The sequence below is a fragment of the Bufo gargarizans genome, chromosome 11 (genome assembly GCF_014858855.1).
Source record: "Bufo gargarizans isolate SCDJY-AF-19 chromosome 11, ASM1485885v1, whole genome shotgun sequence".
Taxonomy (NCBI): domain Eukaryota; kingdom Metazoa; phylum Chordata; class Amphibia; order Anura; family Bufonidae; genus Bufo; species Bufo gargarizans.
In genome coordinates, this window is record NC_058090.1 from 90,650,621 (window position 1) to 90,670,473 (window position 19,853).

At 40.1% G+C, this 19,853-nt stretch overlaps 1 protein-coding gene across 1 annotated transcript; it reads right to left on the reverse strand.

Moving 5' to 3' along the window:
* Nucleotides 1-13,221: 13,221 nt before the first annotated feature.
* Nucleotides 13,222-17,291, reverse strand: LOC122921407. Its single transcript, XM_044271386.1, has 6 exons — nucleotides 17,258-17,291; nucleotides 16,778-17,104; nucleotides 14,298-14,600; nucleotides 13,717-13,833; nucleotides 13,571-13,614; nucleotides 13,222-13,356 (listed from the first exon to the last, which is right to left on the reverse strand). Exons 1-6 carry the CDS (start codon nucleotides 17,289-17,291, stop codon nucleotides 13,288-13,290), a joined length of 894 nt encoding a protein of 297 aa, XP_044127321.1. The 3' UTR covers nucleotides 13,222-13,287.
* Nucleotides 17,292-19,853: the final 2,562 nt, after the last annotated feature.

The following is a 19,853-nucleotide window of genomic DNA, read 5'->3' on the forward strand; positions in this document are numbered from 1 at the left end:
CTCCATTCACTACTTTAGACTTGCAGTGAATGGAGAAAGCCAGACATATGCAGTGGGCTTTCTATTCACAATTTTTGAGAAAGGAGTGAATGACAAAGGTGGGACCCCCACCTATTGAAACATAGGATGTGTCGGCAGATAAGAACCATTTGGCCCATCTAGTCTGCCCAATATACTGAATACTATGGATAGCCCCTGGCCCTATCTTATATGAAGGATGGCCTTATGCCTATCCCATGCATGCTTAATCTTCTTCACTGTATTTGCAGCTACCACTTCTGCAGAAAGGCTATTCCATGCATCCACTACTCTCTCAGTAAAGTAATACTTCCTGATATTACTTTTAAACCTTTGCCCCTCTAATTTAAAACTATGTCCTCTTGTATCAGTTTTTCTTCTTTTAAATATTCTCTCCTCTTTTACCTTGTTGATTCCCTTTATGTATTTAGCAGTTTCTAACATATCCCCTCTGTCTCGTCTTTCTTCCAAGCTATACATGTTAAGGTCCTTTAATCTTTCCTGGTAAGTTTTATCCTGCAATCCATGTACTAGTTTAGTAGCTCTTCTCTGAACTCTCTCCAAAGTATCAGTATCCTTCTGGAGATATGGTCTCCAGTACTGCGCCCAATACTCCAAATGAGGTCTCACTAGTGCTCTGTAGAGCAGCATGAGCGCTCCCCTCTTTCTACTGGTAATGCCTCTCCCTATACACCCCAGCATTCTGCTAGCATTTCCTGCTGCTCTATGACATTGTCTGCCTACCTTTAAGTCTTCTGAAATAATGATCCCTAAATCCCTTTCCTCAGATACTGAGGTTAGGACTGTATCACTGATTGTATATTCTGCTCTTGGGTTTTTACATCCCAGGTGCATTATCTTGCACTTATCAACATTAAAATTTAGTTGGACTTAGTTTTCCTAAATCCTTTCCATTTGGTGTATCCCTCCAGGAACATCAACCCTGTTACATATCTTTGTGTCATCAGCAAAAAGACACACCTTACCATCGAGGCCTTCTGCAATTTTGCTGATAAAGATATTAAACAATATGGGTCCCAGAACAGATCCCTGAGGTACCCCACTGGTAACAAGAACTTGGTCTGAATATACTCCATTGACTTCCACCCTCTGTTGCCTGTCCCTCAGCCACTGCCTAATCCATTTAACAATATGGGAGTCCAAGCCCAAAGACTGCACTTTATTGATAAGCCTTCTATGTGGGACAGTACCGAAAGCCTTACTAAAGTCTAGACAAGCGATGTCTACTGCACCTCCGCCATCTATTATTTTAGTCACCCAATCATAAAAATCAATAAGATTAGTTTGACATGATCTCCCTGAAGTAAACCCATGCTGTTTTTCATTTTTCAATCCATGGGATTTTAGATGTTCCACAATCCTCTCCTTAACCCTATCAAAATGGCATACCCTATCAAAATGCTATAAATCTTCAGATGGAACAACCCCAATAAATTGTGTCCTAAAGTAAGTGAGTGGCCAGTGCAGTGACAAGTCACAAGGTGGAGGTATCGGTGTAGTGGTGAGGCTGATAGATGAGCCTGGAGAGGGAAGAGTTTACTGAGAAGATTGATTAGTAATGAGGTACAGTAATCAAGACAAGAATGGATCAGGGCAACAATAAGGGTTCTGCTTAGAGATGAGCGAACCAAGTCGAGATTCGTTTTGGAAAGTTAAGAAAAAGAAATGAACGAAAAACAAAGAAAACTTTTGGTTCTACACCACGGGCTTCAAATCTGCTCTGTGTACCGGTGTTACATCTCCGAGCATTGCTGCTTTTTACACACATACAAGTAATATTATTTGCTACCCATCAAGGTAAAGTAGGTTGGGTGTTCTTGTTTCTTCTTGACTTTTTAAAATTATTTTTCAAAAATAAAAGCAAAAAGGGAATGTAATGTTTAATTTAAACCCGTAGCATTTGGGTCACTTATCCCAATCATAGCAGCATACTCTGCTCAGCAAGGTCTGATGTGTTGTACAGCCTGCCCTGTCCTACGACTTGTGTGCCAGGAGAAGACACAGTAGACATACTCAGTAAGCATAGTATTGGGACAGGCTGTACAGCAGTCTCTTGAGTGGAGTAAGTTATTTCTGGTGTTTGAAGAGACAGGCAGTCACATCCTCTGCCCACTGCAGTCTGGTGTAAATGCAGTTATCTTTTAATACCTCCATACAAGGGCCAATTAACACGTGTGCACCCATGACTACATATTGATACTACATAGTGTCTGAATAATAGTACCATACTGTAACTGAATAAAACACACTGTGTATAAACAATAGTATCACCATACAGTAACCATATATTTGTAGATATCAGGTCTACGTAGGTGCTTTGTAGACTGTATGTGTGATTAAATCACAGTTAAATAAAGTGGCTCACAGTTTTCTTTTGGGGTCATTCATATTTGCTTTTCTTCTCCATCTGTGGCAGACCACCATGATGACACCTGACAACCATGACTTGTCTACTGCATAGACACCTTTGATTCCTCATTTTTCCAGAATCCTTTCCACCCATTCCCACTCCTTATGCAAACTTTCCAATCTTCTCACGTCTTTAACATATAGATGTAGCAATCGTCATCGTGATTCTTAAAAAAGTTAACTAGCAATATCAAGAAACTATTCATTGACTATTTCAATTCCTTTCAATGGCTTTTGTGACATGATACCACATGCCGGTTTACCACTGCTCTGTCTGTACTACCTTGCTTCTTCCCCAATACTGTGTCTGCTGCTGTTGCCCCAGCTACTCCCATATCTATAGTTATCCCCCCCACAGAAAAAATGAGCCATGGTCATAGTGCCCCACAGAATAATAGAGCCCTCCACAAAAATAGTACATCCCTTTTTGTCCTCAGAAAGTGCATCAACACAGTAATAGTGTCCCCTCAGTTAAACTCTACTTTTATGGAGAGTACTGTTATTATTCTCTTTTTTACACATATTCACACTAGGAACACAGTATTAGGCCTCCTGCACACGAACATTTTTTTTCCGTTTCCGTTCCGTTTTTTGTGTGTTCCGTATACGGACCGTATACGGAACTATTCATTTCAATGGATCCGCAAAAAATACGAAAGGTACTCCGTATGCCTTCCGTTTCCGTATTTCCATTTTCGTTCCGTTCAAACATAGAACATGTCCTATTAATGTCCGCATAACGGACAAGGATTGTACTATTAGGGGCCATATTTTCCATTCCGCAAAAAACGAAATGCACACGGATGTCTACCGTATTTTTTGCAGACCACAAAATACTGAAAAAGCCATACAGTTGTGTGAAGGAGGCCACAAAAGCATAATTTTTGCCTTTCATAGAAAATCAGTGGAAGGGTGTGAGGAGCTAGCTCAAGCTCTGGCAAGCACAATGAAATAGTGTATTATATGGCCACCATGGCTAGGGAAATGAATGGCCACATAGCATGGTGTTTGCAAGGTTGTGATTGGGATGACATAACTATAAAGACACTTATGACACTCCTGTACTGAGGTAGGTAGTGGTGCATTGGCTTAACGAGCACCAACACGAGCACATCATTGGGACTCTCTCTATGTTGACCTCTGTCCTCTATGCCCCATAGACTTATGCCTCAACACTGGGGATTAGTAGAAAGAGAGGGATACGAGCAGTTAAGCCAGAAAAGAGGCAACACTCAGAACTGATTCAGTGTATTAATTGTCTCATCTTTATTTGGGTCACAACTAAAATGAAGGACGCCTCTACAGGGTCAAATATTTTTGTCAAAATGAATCCCAGTTGTCAAATTTCAAAATCAGTTGAAAGATAGCAAGACTGATTCACATTGAAAGATCCGTTAATTTGCATATGCAAGAATAAATTTCATTAATTTGTGTATTTTTGCGTTCATAGATTTACTCTTCAGGTTGATTTTTAAATTTAGAAAATTGGTTTATATTCAGTTCTGAATAGACAATTTCATCCTAAAATAAAAAGGAAAAAATACAAAAGTTAGCCATCAAGGGGTTCTACAATAACAAGTACTTGGCTTTAGTGCACCTCACTGACTCTGGGCATCTGTACAGTACATTTATTTCATGTCCAGAGAGCACTCTAGGCTTAAATTCTTCAAAATTGTACCAACTGAATTTGCTGTTTGTAAATGTGGCATAAATATAGTTGATATACTGTATTTACCTCCATCATATTATTCCTGGCCATCATCTTTTGAGTTTTATTATCTGAAATGTTAAAACCAGAAAAATATATTGACTGATTTCGAATAAGATATAAAATGTACAAAACTTGTAGACAGTGGGGGGGACAACCGTTGTATAATCTTGTTTCAACACCCCTCAAATGTATAAGTGTTACCTATGGGTTTGAGAGTCCTGATGAGATGAACAGACAACATGAACAGCAGTAAAGTCCCAGAAGTCACCACCGGTATCAGGAAGCTTTGACAGTTATAGGCATACCCATTGAGCTCATCTGTAAAATGGTCAGACACGAGATGTTGAAAATGAAACCTCATTTTTATATGTCCTATCTTCTTTGTTGGTAATCAGAATCTATGTGTCATCTATGCTCATAGGGCTTGAACCAAGGACATCAAGTGTCAGATAGGGTGCTATTCATAACTATGTTCTCTCAAGAGCTCACCTAAGAGATCTTAACAATTTAACATGACATAAAAAAATTCTAATATAAAAACTTGCTTATCAAAGGACAAATGTAATCTTCTATATGTAAAAGATTCTGAAATTTTGAATGATCTCAAACACATGACGGTCTTAAATACTAGAGATAACCAAGACTAAGATGTTCTCTATTAAACAAATGCATCGTAAAAATTCATGACCTAAAGCGCAGCATAGAGGTCAACTCATGATCTCGTGTCCTGCCAAGAAGTACTGTAGCTCCATAAGTGTCAATACCACCTTCCTTCTGGGATCCATTGCTACCTTTTTCGGGGATTTCCCAGTGGACACTGGTAGGAGATGAGTTTATCCAAACTTCACAAGTCATCTTCTCCCCATGACGCCAACTGTTCTTGGGGAGTGAAATGAAGTTCATCACAGTCCATGTCCCATCTGATTCTTCTTTACAAATGATCCGGCCTTTGTAATATGTTCCTGAGATGTTCCAGTGCAGATGGACTGTATTATGGGCCACAAGTACTACACATGTGAGATCTAAAGAGCTGTTAGGATGCAGAGGGTAAAGATGACCGAGAATATGAATGGAGCATCTGGAGGTGGAGTTGTCTGCAAATAAAGAAGGGAGATATCACTGAATAAGGTATATGGTATTTGTTCAATTAATCAAGACACAAAAATAAGGAGGGACATTTACTAAAGTGGTGTTGAAAAGTCACAAAGTCTTGTTATTTTTTAGGCAAAATGTGTGACTTTTTCCCATTTATGCCACTTTTCTGAATTGATGAGAAAAGGAGTGTGGCAAGGGTGGGACAGCAGGCCCATTAAATTTATTTTTTATTTATGCCAGTTTTCTGCATGAATAAAGGCAGAAATCTATTGCAGCTAGGAGGCTGCTGTAGATTGGTCTGTTCCATGACCAGCGGAAGGATGTGTCAGAATTATGAGAAGCATGCACTCTTACATAACCTTGAAGTATCCTTCGGCTGTGCCGAGGGAACCAGGAATAGCAAAAAAATGCTGGTCTTGATAAATGTCCTCCAAGCTTTGTAAATTAGGCAGTAACAAAGTAGTCAACATGCTTACAGTATATTGTCAAATGTTGCATTTTAAAGGGGTTTTCCGAGACTTATATACTGATGACTTAACCTTTGGATAGGTCATCAGTATCTGATTGGTGGGGGCCTAACACCCAGGACACCTGCTGATCAGCTGTTTGAAAAGGCAGCAGCAGTTGGTCTTCTTTAAGCTTTTCCTAGGCCAAATGTCATCATGTTCATCAGTCACGTGGCCTGGGTGTAGCTCAGCCCCATTCAATTCAATTAAGCTGAGCTGTGAAAAAAAGCACAAACACTATACTATGGTGCTGTGCTTGGTGAGCAGGGAGAAGGCCATGGCACGCACCAGTGTCCTCTCAAACAGATGATCGTAGGGGGTCTCTGGTGTCAGACCCCCACCAATCAAATACTGATGACCTATTGTCCCAGTATATAAGTCCCAGAAAACCCTTTAAACAAAGGGCCACCAAGTCTTATTTCTGTGACAGCTAAGTATTAGGACGATGAAAGGAAAATAAAAAAAGTACTACAAAGAGAATGTAGGTAAAGAAAAGAAAAGGAACAAGGAAGAGGAAAAGAACAAAAGGTAAAAGAAGAAGGCTGAGGAGGAACAGAAAAAGGAGACAACTTTTAGAAAAAGGAGATGAGCAAATTATAGCAAAAAATAAAAAGGGAAAGGCTTTCAGAGAGTAATACATGTAAACCCGTAGGGGTGAATTTGTACCATTTTTTGTGTTGTGCAACCGTAGGCACACACTAATAAAGGCAGGTGGATGAGAATGGTTGGTGCTGCCAATGTCATCCGATCCTCACTTTGAGGGGTAGCCAACCCTCTGGAGGAGTATGAATACTGGAAATGAGAAAAAGGGGGGTGCAGGCAACGTTTAATCCTCAAATTTGTATCTCTGGCAAGGTTTCAGACTTGAAAGAGGAGTCTAGTAACTCCAAAATGCGTTGTCACCTTGGTTTCAAATAATTGAAGACATTGTATATATCCTGCTGTGGTCGTGGTATTGTCCCAAGAGGTGTCGGAACAAAGTAGGCTATACTTTGCCTGCACCCCCCTTTTCTCATCTCAAGAGGGAGAAAAAGGAGAGAAAACAGAAGAAGAATGTGGAGCATATGAAGGGTGGAAAAAATAGGATAGGAGCAGATGGAGAGGAAAAAATATAACATGGAAGAAAAGATGAAGAATGAGAAGTATGAGAAACAGTAGAGAAGAGGTGGAGGTGATTGGAGAAGAAAAATAAGAAAGAAGACGAGAGAAGAAAAAAACTAAGAAAGTTTACTAAATGGAAGATGACCTCGATGCCCCAGTCTATAGACTAAAGCTAAAGGTTTAAACTAAAAAGTAAAAACTTAAAGCTAAAGCTAAAAATTCTTACTACATAAGAGTGTAATGTAAAAATGAATGCAAAACATTAACTGCACAAATACTATACATAGTATAGAGAAGGTTGAAGGAATAAGGATAAAGTCAAGATCTAACAAAAGAAGGAGACCTCCTCCTCAACACAACTTATACTGTATATGGTTGAAGGTGGGACGCTCTGGAAATGAAAATTTTACTTAATCTTAACAGACCTAGTCTAATATTCAGAATATCCATCTAAATATCTATGAAGTGAATTACCCAGGTATTTTTCTTTTGCACATAGAAGAAAAGATAACAGAAAGATCTTACCTCCAACATTCAAATATGTCCCGTTGGCAAATTTTAGAGAGAACCTAGCATAATAATTCATACAGTAATAAACTCCAGAGTCAGTGATCTGTACATTATATATCTCCAGGCTGGCCGTGTAGTTCTCATTTTTACAGCCGTATTTGTGTGGATCATTATCTCTGGTGCATGACTTCACACGGACCAGGTCTTTGTTACTTTTCCGATACCACGAGAATTTTTGTACGACTGACTTTGCACTGGACACACACGTGATGACTGCCGTCCTATTAATCTCTGCAGATACAATGTCCTGAGGCTGATACAAAACCATTTCACCAGTGATCCCTGTAAGAGAAGACATCAGACATTTCAGAAGATGCAACATAGATATTGAGAGACTGTAAAAATCAGAAAGGTAATACGAGACAGGTATAATGAATATAATAAGAATATAACCTACAATAAAACGTTAGGTAATGATAAAGTCCCATCTCTTACCTTGTATAAGGAGAAGTATATAGACAACACCCATATCTGCTGCTCAGCACAGGGGTCCGGTACATACTGGATATTACTCTACATTATACCGGTATATACTCCCCATATGTGACCATATATAGAAATGTACAGAGCTCTGGCTCTTCCCTCCCCATCATGAAAGACACTACAGAGTTCTAGCTCCTCCCACGTCATCATGAAAGACACTACAAAACACAATCCCATCTCAAGAGGAGGTTAAAAAAATATACGCTTGTAACTAACCTAATTTTTAAAAGGTGAATGCATAGCTAAATATATACATTTGACCCAGACTGCAGAGACTACCCTAACTGAATTCTGGCCAACATACACATGCTGTGACAACCACTTTATTTCCATTATCAAAACATCTCTGAACTGAACATGAGCTTCTCACATGTCTAAAATTATTCTGGCTTACTTAGTGGTGGCCATTTTTTGGGCTCCTTTCCAAACCTTTGTTGAAACAGCCTCCAACTAGAGTTGAGCGAACACCTGGATGCTCGGGTTCGAGAAGTTTGTCCGAACTTCCTGGAAATGTTCGGGTTCGGGATCCGAACTCGACCCGAACGTCGATGGGGACCCGAACTTTTCAGCACTAAAAAGGCTGTAAAACAGCCCAGGAAAGGGCTAGAGGGCTGCAAAAGGCAGCAAAATGTATGTAAATCCCCTGCAAACAAAGGTGGATAAGGAAATGAATAAAAATAAAAATAAAATAAATACAAATTAACCAATATCAATTGGAGAGAGGTCCCATTGCAGAGAATCAGTCTGCATGTCATAGCAGAGAATCAGGCTTCACGTCACCCACCACTGGAACAGGCCATTGTCAGATATTTAGGCCCCGGCACCCAGACAGAGGAGAGAGGTCCCATTGCAGAGAATCAGGCTTCACGTCACCCACCACTGGAACAGGCCACTGTCAGATATTTAGGCCCCGGCACCCAGACAGAGGAGAGAGGTCCCATAGCAGAGAATCAGGCTTCATGTCATAGCAGAAAATCAAGCTTCATGTCACCCACCACTGGAACAGGCCACTGTCAGATATTTAGGCCCCGGCACCCAGACAGAGGAGAGAGGGCCCATAGCTGAGAATGTCCCATAGCTTTATGTCAACCATATGCCTGTCACTGCGTAAGCAAGCTCATCCCTACCTCCAAACAAGCAAAAATATCAAACATATCAGTGCATCTCATCTCACAGATGGAAATCTGAGCAGTAAAAAGAAAACCATTTTGATACCAAAAAGATGTGTTTCAGGGTCCAGTTAACACTGGAAGAACATAGGAAGTTAATCTGATTGTCCAGTATAGTGCATTCCAGAGAACGTGTGCAGGATGAGAAAAGTCTCAGAGATGGAAGTTTGAGGTTGAAATTATGGAGGATATTAGTCCCTTTTCATTGGCAGAACAGAAAGCATGTAAGTTAGATAAAAATAAGGGAGGAGATATAGGGTAGTGCAGAACTATCGAGACCCTTCAGGCCGTTTCGTGAATGGATAGCGGGCCGTGCTGCTTGGTCACCACTCCATTCACTACTATAGACTTGCAGTGAATGGAGAAAGCCAGACATATGCAGTGGGCTTTCTATTCACAATTTTTGAGAAAGGAGTGAATGATAAAGGTGGGACCCCCACCTATTGAAACATAGGATGTGTCAGCAGATAAGAACCATTTGGCCCATCTAGTCTGCCCAATATACTGAATACTATGGATAGCCCCTGGCCCCATCTTATATGAAGGATGGCCTTATGCCTATCCCATGCATGCTTAAACTCCTCCACTGTATTTGCAGCTACCACTTCTGCAGGAAGGCTATTCCATGCATCCACTACTCTCTCAGTAACGTAATACTTCCTGATATTACTTTTAAACCTTTGCCCCTTTAATTTAAAACTTTGTCCTCTTGTAGCAGTTTTTCTTCTTTTAAATATTCTCTCCTCTTTTACCTTGTAGATTCCCTTTATGTATTTAGCCGTTCCTCTCATCTCCCCTCTGTCTCGTCTTTCTTCCAAGCTGTACATGTTAAGGTCCTTTAATCTTTCCTGGTAAGTTTTATCCTGAAATCCATGTACTAGTTTAGTAGCTCTTCTCTGAACTCTCTCCAAAGTATCAATATCCTTCTGGAGATATGGTCTCCAGTACTGAGCACAATACTCCAGATGAGGTCTCACTAGTGCTCTGTAGAGCGGCATGAGCCCCCTCTGTCTACTGGTAATGCCTCTCCCTATACACCAAGCATTCTGCTAGCATCTCCTGCTGCTCTATGACATTGTCTGCCTACCTTTAAGTCTTCTGAAATAATGACCCCTAAATCCCTTTCCTCAGATACTGAGGTTAGGACTGTATCACTGATTTTATATTCTGCTCTTGGGTTTTTACGTCCCAGGTGCATTATCTTGCACTCATTAACATTAAAATTTTGTTGGACTTAGTTTTCCTAAGTCCTTTTCCATTTGGTGTATCCCTCCAGGAACATCAACCCTGTTACAAATCTTTGTGTCATCAGCAAAAAGACACACCTTACCATCGAGGCCTTCTGCAATTTCGCTGATAAAGATATTAAACAATATGGGTCCCAGAACAGATCCCTGAGGTTCCCCACTGGTAACAAGACCGTGGTCTGAATATACTCCATCGCCTACAACCCTCTGTTGTCTGTCCCTCAGCCACTGCCTTATCCATTCAACAATATGGGAGTCCAAGCCCAAAGATTGCACTTTATTGATAAGCCTTCTATGTGGGACAGTATCAAAAGCCTTACTAAAGTCTAGACAAGCGATGTCTACTGCACCTCCGCCATCTATTATTTTAGTCACCCAATCAAAAAAATCTATAAGATTAGTTTGACATGATCTCCCTGAAGTAAACCCATGCTGTTTGTCATCTTTCAATCCATGGGATTTTAGATGTTCCACAATCCTCTCCTTAACCCTATCAAAATGGCATACCCTATCAAAATGCTATAAATCTTCAGATGGAACAACCCCATTAAATTGTGTCCTAAAGTAAGTAAGTGGCCAGTGCAGTGACAAGTCACAAGGTGGAGGCATCGGTGTAGTGGTGAGGCTGATAGATGAGCCTGGAGAGGGAAGAGTTTACTGAGAAGATTGATTAGTAATGAGGTACAGTAATCAAAACAAGAATGGATCAGGGCAACAATAAGGGTTCTGCTTAGAGATGAGCGAACCAACTCGAGATTCATTTTGGAAAGTTAAGAAAAAGAAATGAACGAAAAACAAAGAAAACTTTTGGTTCTACACCACGGGCTTCAAATCTGCTCTGTGTACCGGTGTTACATCTCCGAGCGGTGCTGCTTTTTACACACATACAAGTAATATTATTTGCTACCCATCAAGGTAAAGTAGGTTGGGTGTTCTTGTTTCTTCTTGACTTTTTAAAATTATTTTTCAAAAATAAAAGCAAAAAGGGAATGTAATGTTTAATTTAAACCCGTAGAATTTGGGTCACTTATCCCAATCATAGCAGCATACTCTGCTCAGCAAGGTCTGATGTGTTGTACAGCCTGCCCTGTCCTACGACTTGTGTGCCAGGAGAAGACACAGTAGACATACTCAGTAAGCATACTATTGGGTCAGGCTGTACAGCAGTCTCTGTGAGTGGAGTAAGTTATTTCTGGTGTTTGAAGAGACAGGCAGTCACATCCTCTGCCCACTGCAGTCTGGTGTAAATACAGTTATCTTTTAATACCACCATACAAGGGCCAATTAACACGTGTGCACCCATGACTACATATTGATACTACATAGTGTCTGAATAATAGTACCATACTGTAACTGAATAAAACACACTGTGTATAAACAATAGTATCACCATACAGTAACCATATATTTGCAGATATCAGGTCTACGTAGGTGCTTTGTAGACTGTATGTGTGATTAAATCACAGTTAAATAAAGTGGCTCACAGTTTTCTTTGGGGGTCATTCATATTTGCTTTTCTTCTCCATCTGTGGCAGACCACCATGATGACACCTGACAACCATGATCTCACTTTTCCAGAATCCTTTCCACCCATTCCCACTCCTTATGCAAACTGTCCAATCTTCTCACGTCTTTAACATATAGATATAGCAATCGTCATCGTGATTCTTAAAAAGTTAACTAGCAATATCAAGAAACTATTCATTGACTATTTCAATTCCTTTCAATGGCTTTTGTGACATGATACCACATGCCGATTTACCACTCCTCTGTCTGTACTACTTTGCTTCTTCCCCATTTCTGTGCCTGTTGCTGTTGCCGTTGCCCCAGCTACTCCCATTTCTATAGTTATCCCCCCACAGAAAAAATTAGCCATGGTCATAGTGCCCCACAGAATAATAGAGCCCTCCACAGAAATAGTACATCCCTTTTTGTCCTCAGAAAGTGTATCAACACAGTAATAGTGTCCCCTCAGATACCCTCTACTTTTATGGAGAGTACTGTTGTTATTCTCTTTTTTACACATATTCACACTAAGAACACAGTATTAGGCCTCCTTTCCACTTACATTCCGTTTTTTGTGTTCCGTATACGGTACCATTCATTTTCATGGATCCTCAAAAAATATGGACGGTACTCCATATGCCTTCCGTTTCCATATTTCCGTTCAGTTCAAACATAGAACATGTCCTATTATTGTCCGCATAACAGACAAGGATAGGACTGTTCTATTAGGGGCCAGCTGTTCCGTTCCGCAAAAAAACGGAATGCACACGGATGTCATCGGTATTTTTTGCGGATCCATTTTTTACGGACCACAAAATACTGAAAAAGCCATATGGTTGTGTGAAGGAGGCCATAAAAGCATAATTTTTTACTTTCATAGAAAATCAGTGGGAGGGTGTGAGGAGCAAGTACAATAAAATAGTGTATTATATGGCCACCATTTAATGAGTTATTTCAACCATGGCCACCATGGCTAGGGAAATGAATGCTCACATAGCATGATGTTTCCAAAGTTGTAATTGGGATGGCATAATTATAAAGACACTGTATGACACTCCTGTACTGAGGTAGGTAGTGGTGCATTGGCTTAACGAGCACCAACACGAGCACATCATTGGGACTCTCCCTATGTTGACCTCTGTCCTCTATGCACCATAGACTTATGCCTCAACACTGGGGATTAGTAGAAAGAGAGGGATACGAGCAGTTAAGCCAGAAAAGAGGCAACACTCAGAACTGATTCAGTGTATTAATTATCTCAACTTTATTCGGGTCACAACTAAAATGAAGGACGCCTCTACAGGGTCAAATATTTTTTGTCAAAATGAATCCCAGTTGTCAAATTATTAAATCAGTTGAAAGATAGCAAGACTGATTCACATCGAAAGATCCGTTCATTTGCATATGCAAGAATAAATTCCTTTAATTTGTGTAATTTTGCGTTCATAGATTTACTCTTCAGGGTGATTTAAAAATTTAGAAAATTGGTTTATATTAAGTTCTGAATAGACAATTTCATCCTAAAATAAAAAGGAAAAAATACAAAAGTTAGCTATCAAGAGGTTCGAGAATAACAAATACTTGGCTTTAGTGCACCTCACTGACTTTGGGCGTCTGTACAGTACATTTATTTCATGTCCAGAGAGCACTCTAGGTTTAAATTCTTCAAAATGGTAACAACTGAATTTGCTGTTAGTAAATGTGGAATTAATATAGATGATATACTGCATTTACCTCCATCATATTATTCCTGGCCATCAACTCTTGAGTTTTATTATCTGAAATATTAAAACCAGAAAAATATATTGACTGATTTGGAATAGGATATAAAATGTACAAAACTTGTAGACAGTTGGGTGACAACCGTTGCATAGCGTTACCTATGGGTTTGAGAGTCCTGATGAGATGAACAGACAACATGAACAGCAGTAAAGTCCCAGAGGTCACCACCGATATCAGGAAGCTTTGACAGTTATAGGCACACCCATGGAGCTCATCTGTAAAATGGTCAGACACAAGATGTTGAAAATGAAACCTCATTTTTATATGTCCTATCTTCTTTGTTGGTAATCAGAATCTATTTGTCATCTATGCTCATAGGGCTTGAACCAAGGACATCAAGTGTCAGATAGGGTGCTATTCATAACTATGTTCTCTCAAGAGCTCCTAACAATTGAAATGAAAAAAAAAATTCTAATATGAAAACTTATTTATCAAAGGACAAATATCATCTTCTATATATAAAAGATTCTGGAATTTTTAATGATCTCAAATACATGACAGTTTTTAATACCATACTAGAGATAACTAAGAAAAATATGTTCTCTATTAAACAAATGTATCATAAAAATTCATGACCTAAAGGGCAGCATAGAGGTCAACTCATGATCTAGTGTCCTGCCAAGAAGTACTATAGCTCCATAAGTGTCAATACCACCTTACTTCTAGGATCCATTGCTACCTTTTTCGGGGATTTCCCAGTGGACACTGGTAGGAGATGAGTTTATCCAAACTTCACAAGTCATCTTCTCCCCATGACGCCAACTGTTCTTGGGGAGTGAAATGAAGTTCATCACAGTCCATGTCCCATCTGATTCTTCTTTACAGATGATCCGGCCTTTGTAAAATGTTCCTGAGATGTTCCAGTGCAGATGGACTGTATTATGGGCCACAAGTACTACACATGTGAGATCTAAAGAGCTGTTAGGATGCAGAGGGTAAAGATGACCGAGAATATGAATGGAGCTTCTGGAGGTGGAGTTGTCTGCAAATAAAGAAGGGAGATATCACTGAAAAGGTATATGGTATTTGTTCAATTAATCAAGACACAAAAATAAGGAGGGGCATTTACTAAAGTGGTGTTGAAAAGTCACAAAGTCTTGTTATTTTTAGGCAAAATGTGTGACTTTTTCCCATTTATGCCACTTCTCTGAATTGATGAGAAAAGGAGTGTGGCAAGGGCACAAACACTATACTATGGTGCTGTGCTTGGTGAGCAGGGAGAAGGCCATGGCACGCACCAGTGTCTTCTCAAACAGATGATCGTAAGGGGTCTCTGGTGTCAGACCCCCACCAATCAAATACTGATGACCTATTGTCCCAGTATATAAGTCCCAGAAAACCCTTTAAACAAAGGGCCACCAAGTCTTATTTCTGTGACAGCTAAGTATTAGGACGATGAAAGGAAAATAAAAAAAGTACTACAAAGAAAATGTAGGTGAAGAAAAGAAAAGGAACAAGGAAGAGGAAAAGAACAAAAGGTAAAAGAAGAAGGCTGAGGAGGAATAGAAAACTCGTAGGGGTGAATTTGTACCATTATGTTTACTTTTTTGTGTTGTGCAACCGTAGGCACACACTAATAAAGGCAGGTGGATGAGAATGGTTGTGTCACGGAAGGTGTACAGGAAACAAGACAATGCAAAATTAATATATGACTCACTGGATCCAAAACTAAGGAACAAAAAGGGAGACCCCTGCATCAGACCTGGCTCTCTCCCTTACTGCTCAGCCTATGCGATAATCCCAATGGTGGATGATCGCATATCCTCGTACCTCGACTATATAACACCTGAACACCCTACAATAGTGAAGGGACACGACCACCGGCTCCCTACACTAGACACGGAGGGAGTCAGGGTCACCTGGGATCCAGCAAACAGAAAATCACAAATGAATGTACAACACTTAACTTGTAGAAGACGGAGAAATAGGATCAGCATGCACACACACTCCAGGAAGCTGTATAAACCGCACACTAATGCATTATGGGGAGGAATTTAAAGGGATGCAATCAGTCCAACTACATGACAGCTGAGAGAGGCTAACGAGATGAGGAACTGAAAACCAAAAACAAAGAAAACTCAAGGAGGAGGTTCTGAAAGGCTTCTGTCAGAGCTTCTCAGCTGTCTGGTTATGACAGGTTGGTGCTGCCAATGTCGTCCGATCCTCACTTTGAGGAGCTGATAGAGTAATACATGTAAACCCGTAGGTGGGAATTTGAATCATTTTTGTGTTGTGCAACCGTAGACACACACTAATAAAGGCAGGTGGATGAGAATGGTTGGTGCTGCCAATGTCGTCCGATACTCACTTTGAGGGGTAGCCAACCCTCTGGAGGAGTATAAATACTAGAAATGAGAAAAAGGGGGTTGCAGGCAACGTTTAATCCTCAAATTTGTATCTCTGGCCAGGTTTCAGACTTGAAAGAGGAGTCTTGTAACTCCAAAATGCGTTGTCACCTTAGTTTCAAATAATTGAAGACATTGTATATATCCTGCTGTGGTCGTGGTATTGTCCCAAGAGGTGTCGGAACAAAGTAGGCTATACTTTGCCTGCACCCCCCTTTTCTCATCTCAAGAGGGAGAAAAAGGAGAGAAAACAGAAGAAGAATGCGGAGCATATGAAGGGTGGAAAAAAAAGGGATAGAAGCAGATGGAGAGGAAAAATATATAACATGAAAGAAAAGATGAAGAATGAGAAGTATGAGAAACAGAAGAGAAGAGGTGGAGGTGATTGGAGAAGAAAAATAAGAAAGAAGATGAGAGAAGAAAAAAACTAAGAAAGTTTACTAAATAGGTCACCAATAGACTAAAGCTAAAGGTTTAAACTGAAAACTAAAGACTTAAAGCTAAAGCTAATGTTTCTTACTACATAAGAGTGTAATGTAAAAATGAATGCAAAACATTAACTGCACAAATACTATACATAGTATAGAGAAGGTTGAAGGAATAAGGATAAAGTCAAGATCTAACAAATGAAGGAGACCTCCTCCTCAACACAACTTTTATATGGTTGAAGGTGGGACGCTCTGGAAATGAAAATTTTACTTAATCTTAACAGACCTAGTCTAATATTCAGAATATCCATCTAAATATCTATGAAGTGAATTACCCAGGTATTTTTCTTTTGCACATAGAAGAAAAGATAACAGAAAGATCTTACCTTCAACATTCAAATATGTCCCGTTGCCAAATTTTAGAGAGAACCTAGTATAATAATTCATACAGTAATAAACTCCAGAGTCAGTGATCTGTACATTATATATCTCCAGGCTGGCCGTGAATTTCTCATTTTTACAGCCGTATTTGTGTGGATCATTATCTCTGGTGCATGACTTCACACAGACCAGGTCTTTGTTACTTCTCCGATACCACGAGAATTTTTGTACGACTGACTTTGCACTGGACACGCACATAATGACTGCCGTCCTATTAACCTCCACAGATACAATGTCCTGAGGCTGATACAAAACCATTTCACCAGTGATCCCTGTAAGAGAAGATGTCAGACATTTCAGAAGGTGCAACATAGATATTGAGTGATTGTAAAAATCACAAAGGTAATACGAGACAGGTATAATGAATATTATAAGAATATAACCTACAATAAAAAGTTATGTAATGATAAAGGCCCATTTCTTACCTTGTATAAGGAGAAGTATATAGACAACCCCCATATCTGCTGCTCAGCACAGGGGTCCGGTACATACTGGATATTACTCTACATTATACCGGTATATACTCCCCATATGTGACCATATATAGAAATGTACAGAGCTCTGGCTCTTCCCTCCCCATCATGAAAGACACTACAAAACACAATCTCATCTCAGGAGGAGATTAAAAAATATACGCTTGTAACTAACCTAATTTTTAAAAGGTTAATGCATAGCTAAATATACATGGACATCCTTTATGTAGGCATTTGACCCAGACTGCAGAGACTACCCCCACTGAATTCTGGCCAACATACACATAGCGTGACAACCACTTAATTTCCATTATCAAAACATCTCTGAACTGAACATGAGCTTCTCACGTGTCTAAAATTACTCTGGCTTACTTAGTGGTGGCCATTTTTTGAGCTCCTTTCCAAACCTTTGTTGAAACAGCCTCCAACCAAACAAGCAAAAATATCAAACCTATCAGTGCATCTCATCTCACAGATAGAAATCTGAGCAGTAAAAAGAAAACCATTGTGATACCAAAAAGATGTGTTTTGGGGTCCAGTTAACACTGGAAGAACATAGGAAGGTAATCTAATTGTCCAGTATAGTGCATTCCAGAGAACATGTGCAGGACGAGAAAAGTCTCAGAGATGGAAGTTTGAGGTTGAAATTATGGAGGATATCAGTCCCTTTTCATTGGCAGAACAGAAAGCATGGATGTTAGATAAAGATGAGGGAGGAGATATAAGGTAGACCAGCACTATCGAGACCCTTCAGGCCATTTTGTGAATGGATAGCAGGCCGTGCTGCTTGGTCACCACTCCATTCACTGCTATGGACTTGCAGTGAATGGAGAAAGCCAGACATATGCAGCGGGTTTTCTATTCACAATTTTTTACATAGGAGTGAATGACAAAGGTGGGACCCCCACCTATTGGACATGTATGGCATACCCTATCAAAATGCTATAAACGTTCAGATGGAACAACCCCATTAAATTGTGTCCTAAAGTAAGTGAGTGGCCAGTGCAGTGACAAGTCACAAGGTGGAGGCATCGATGTAGTGGTTAGGCTGATAGATGAGCCTGGAGAGGGAAGATTTTACTAAGAAGATTGATTAGTAGTCAGTTACAGTAATCAAGGCAAGAATGGATCAGGGCAACAATAAGGGTTCTTCTTAGAGATGACTGAACCAAGTCGAGATTCGTTTTGGGTTCGGTTCGCTGAATTTTTTACATAGTTTGGTTTGGCCCCAAAGTGGGTCCAAGCTAAAGGTTCTCACTACGTAACAGTGAAATTTATAAATGAATGTAAAGAAATGTAATTGCACAAATGATGCAGGCCTCAGCAGAAACTGTATAGAAGGTTATGGTAGGCAGACAGACCGCAACAGTGTCAAGAATAGCCACCAGCTGCAAGGTGATAGACCTTACAGGGAAATTTCCTGGTGGGCTGATGCCCATGGGGCATACTCTCTGCCGCTGGCCAGGTAAATAATGACCTCTCAGTGTAATGAACCCTGCTAGAAACAGATACTCATGTACCCTACCAGCAACCACACATGCACTCAGAATTCAACTGCTATGGCCTACGTCTAACCCTCTAAGCCCCCTGCTCCATATCTCAATCAGAGACACCTGGAGGAGGGCAGAAAATGGCATCTAATGATGGCCATGACAGAAGGACAGCTTTTGGGCAGTGTATTGTGCTGCTGTGTGGTATAGGTTTCTGCTGGGACAGTATTTTGCGCTATGGTATTGCTGGCCCCGGCTATTGGTGTCGCCCCACCTTTTGTCAATTTAGACATCCCTACAATATGGGGCCACTTTTATTTTTATTTTTTCCAGGGCCACTTTAAGTTCCCAGTCCATCCCTGAATATGTGCAATATCGAATTCCAGCAAGTTGGCACGTTGCAGATTAACCAAAATAGCTGAAAAACATTCTGACACTGCAAGTCCAGGGGAGTGTTCCTCATCACATAAAAATGGCTGAAAAGAGGGACAGTCTCCAAGAATTTTGAGACAAGGGAAACTTTCTGTATGTCCCAGTCAATCGAATAAACAATGGCTAAGCATGTATGGCCACCTCTTCACCAGGAACGGAAAACTGGTCAGCCCCATTCCTGAGATTTTTGGAGGCTGGATTGATGAAACCCCTACTGATTAGGCATTAATGACATATCCTTTAAATATGTAGGAAACACCTATGAAAGGCATTTAAATGACCCCTTGAGAAACAAAGGGCTTACGTGTCCTCAACCTGTCTTTAACTTTTAGATTTCTCAAGCTTTAGACAAAAACTCCAACTTATAAACCTACAAAGACCAATACTGTAATAAACTACATGAGAGTTTTCCTGTTTACTGATCTGAGGTTAGCACCTTCATCAGACCCTCATATACATCAGAAACAGGATGTTGTGTTATCGTCCAGTGTTTTCATAGTTCCAGCCACAGGAAGGTAGAAATGTATGAAACTTACAGACTGACTCGAAAATTATTTTACTATCTTAACTTCTTAATGATCTAGCCAAGTTTTACATTTCGTATAAAAGAATAAGAGTGAATCTGG

Bases quoted from the DNA above. Each gene is read 5' to 3' on its own strand.
- LOC122921407 (XM_044271386.1), bottom strand. From the start codon at position 17,291: ATGGGGGTTGTCTATATACTTCTCCTTATACAAG. The intron at 17,105-17,257 runs GTAAGAAATGGG...CTTCTCTTACAG, and splicing joins TATACTTCTCCTTATACAAG to GGATCACTGGTGAAATGGTT. The intron at 14,601-16,777 runs GTAAGATCTTTC...CTTTATTTGCAG, and splicing joins GACATATTTGAATGTTGAAG to ACAACTCCACCTCCAGAAGC.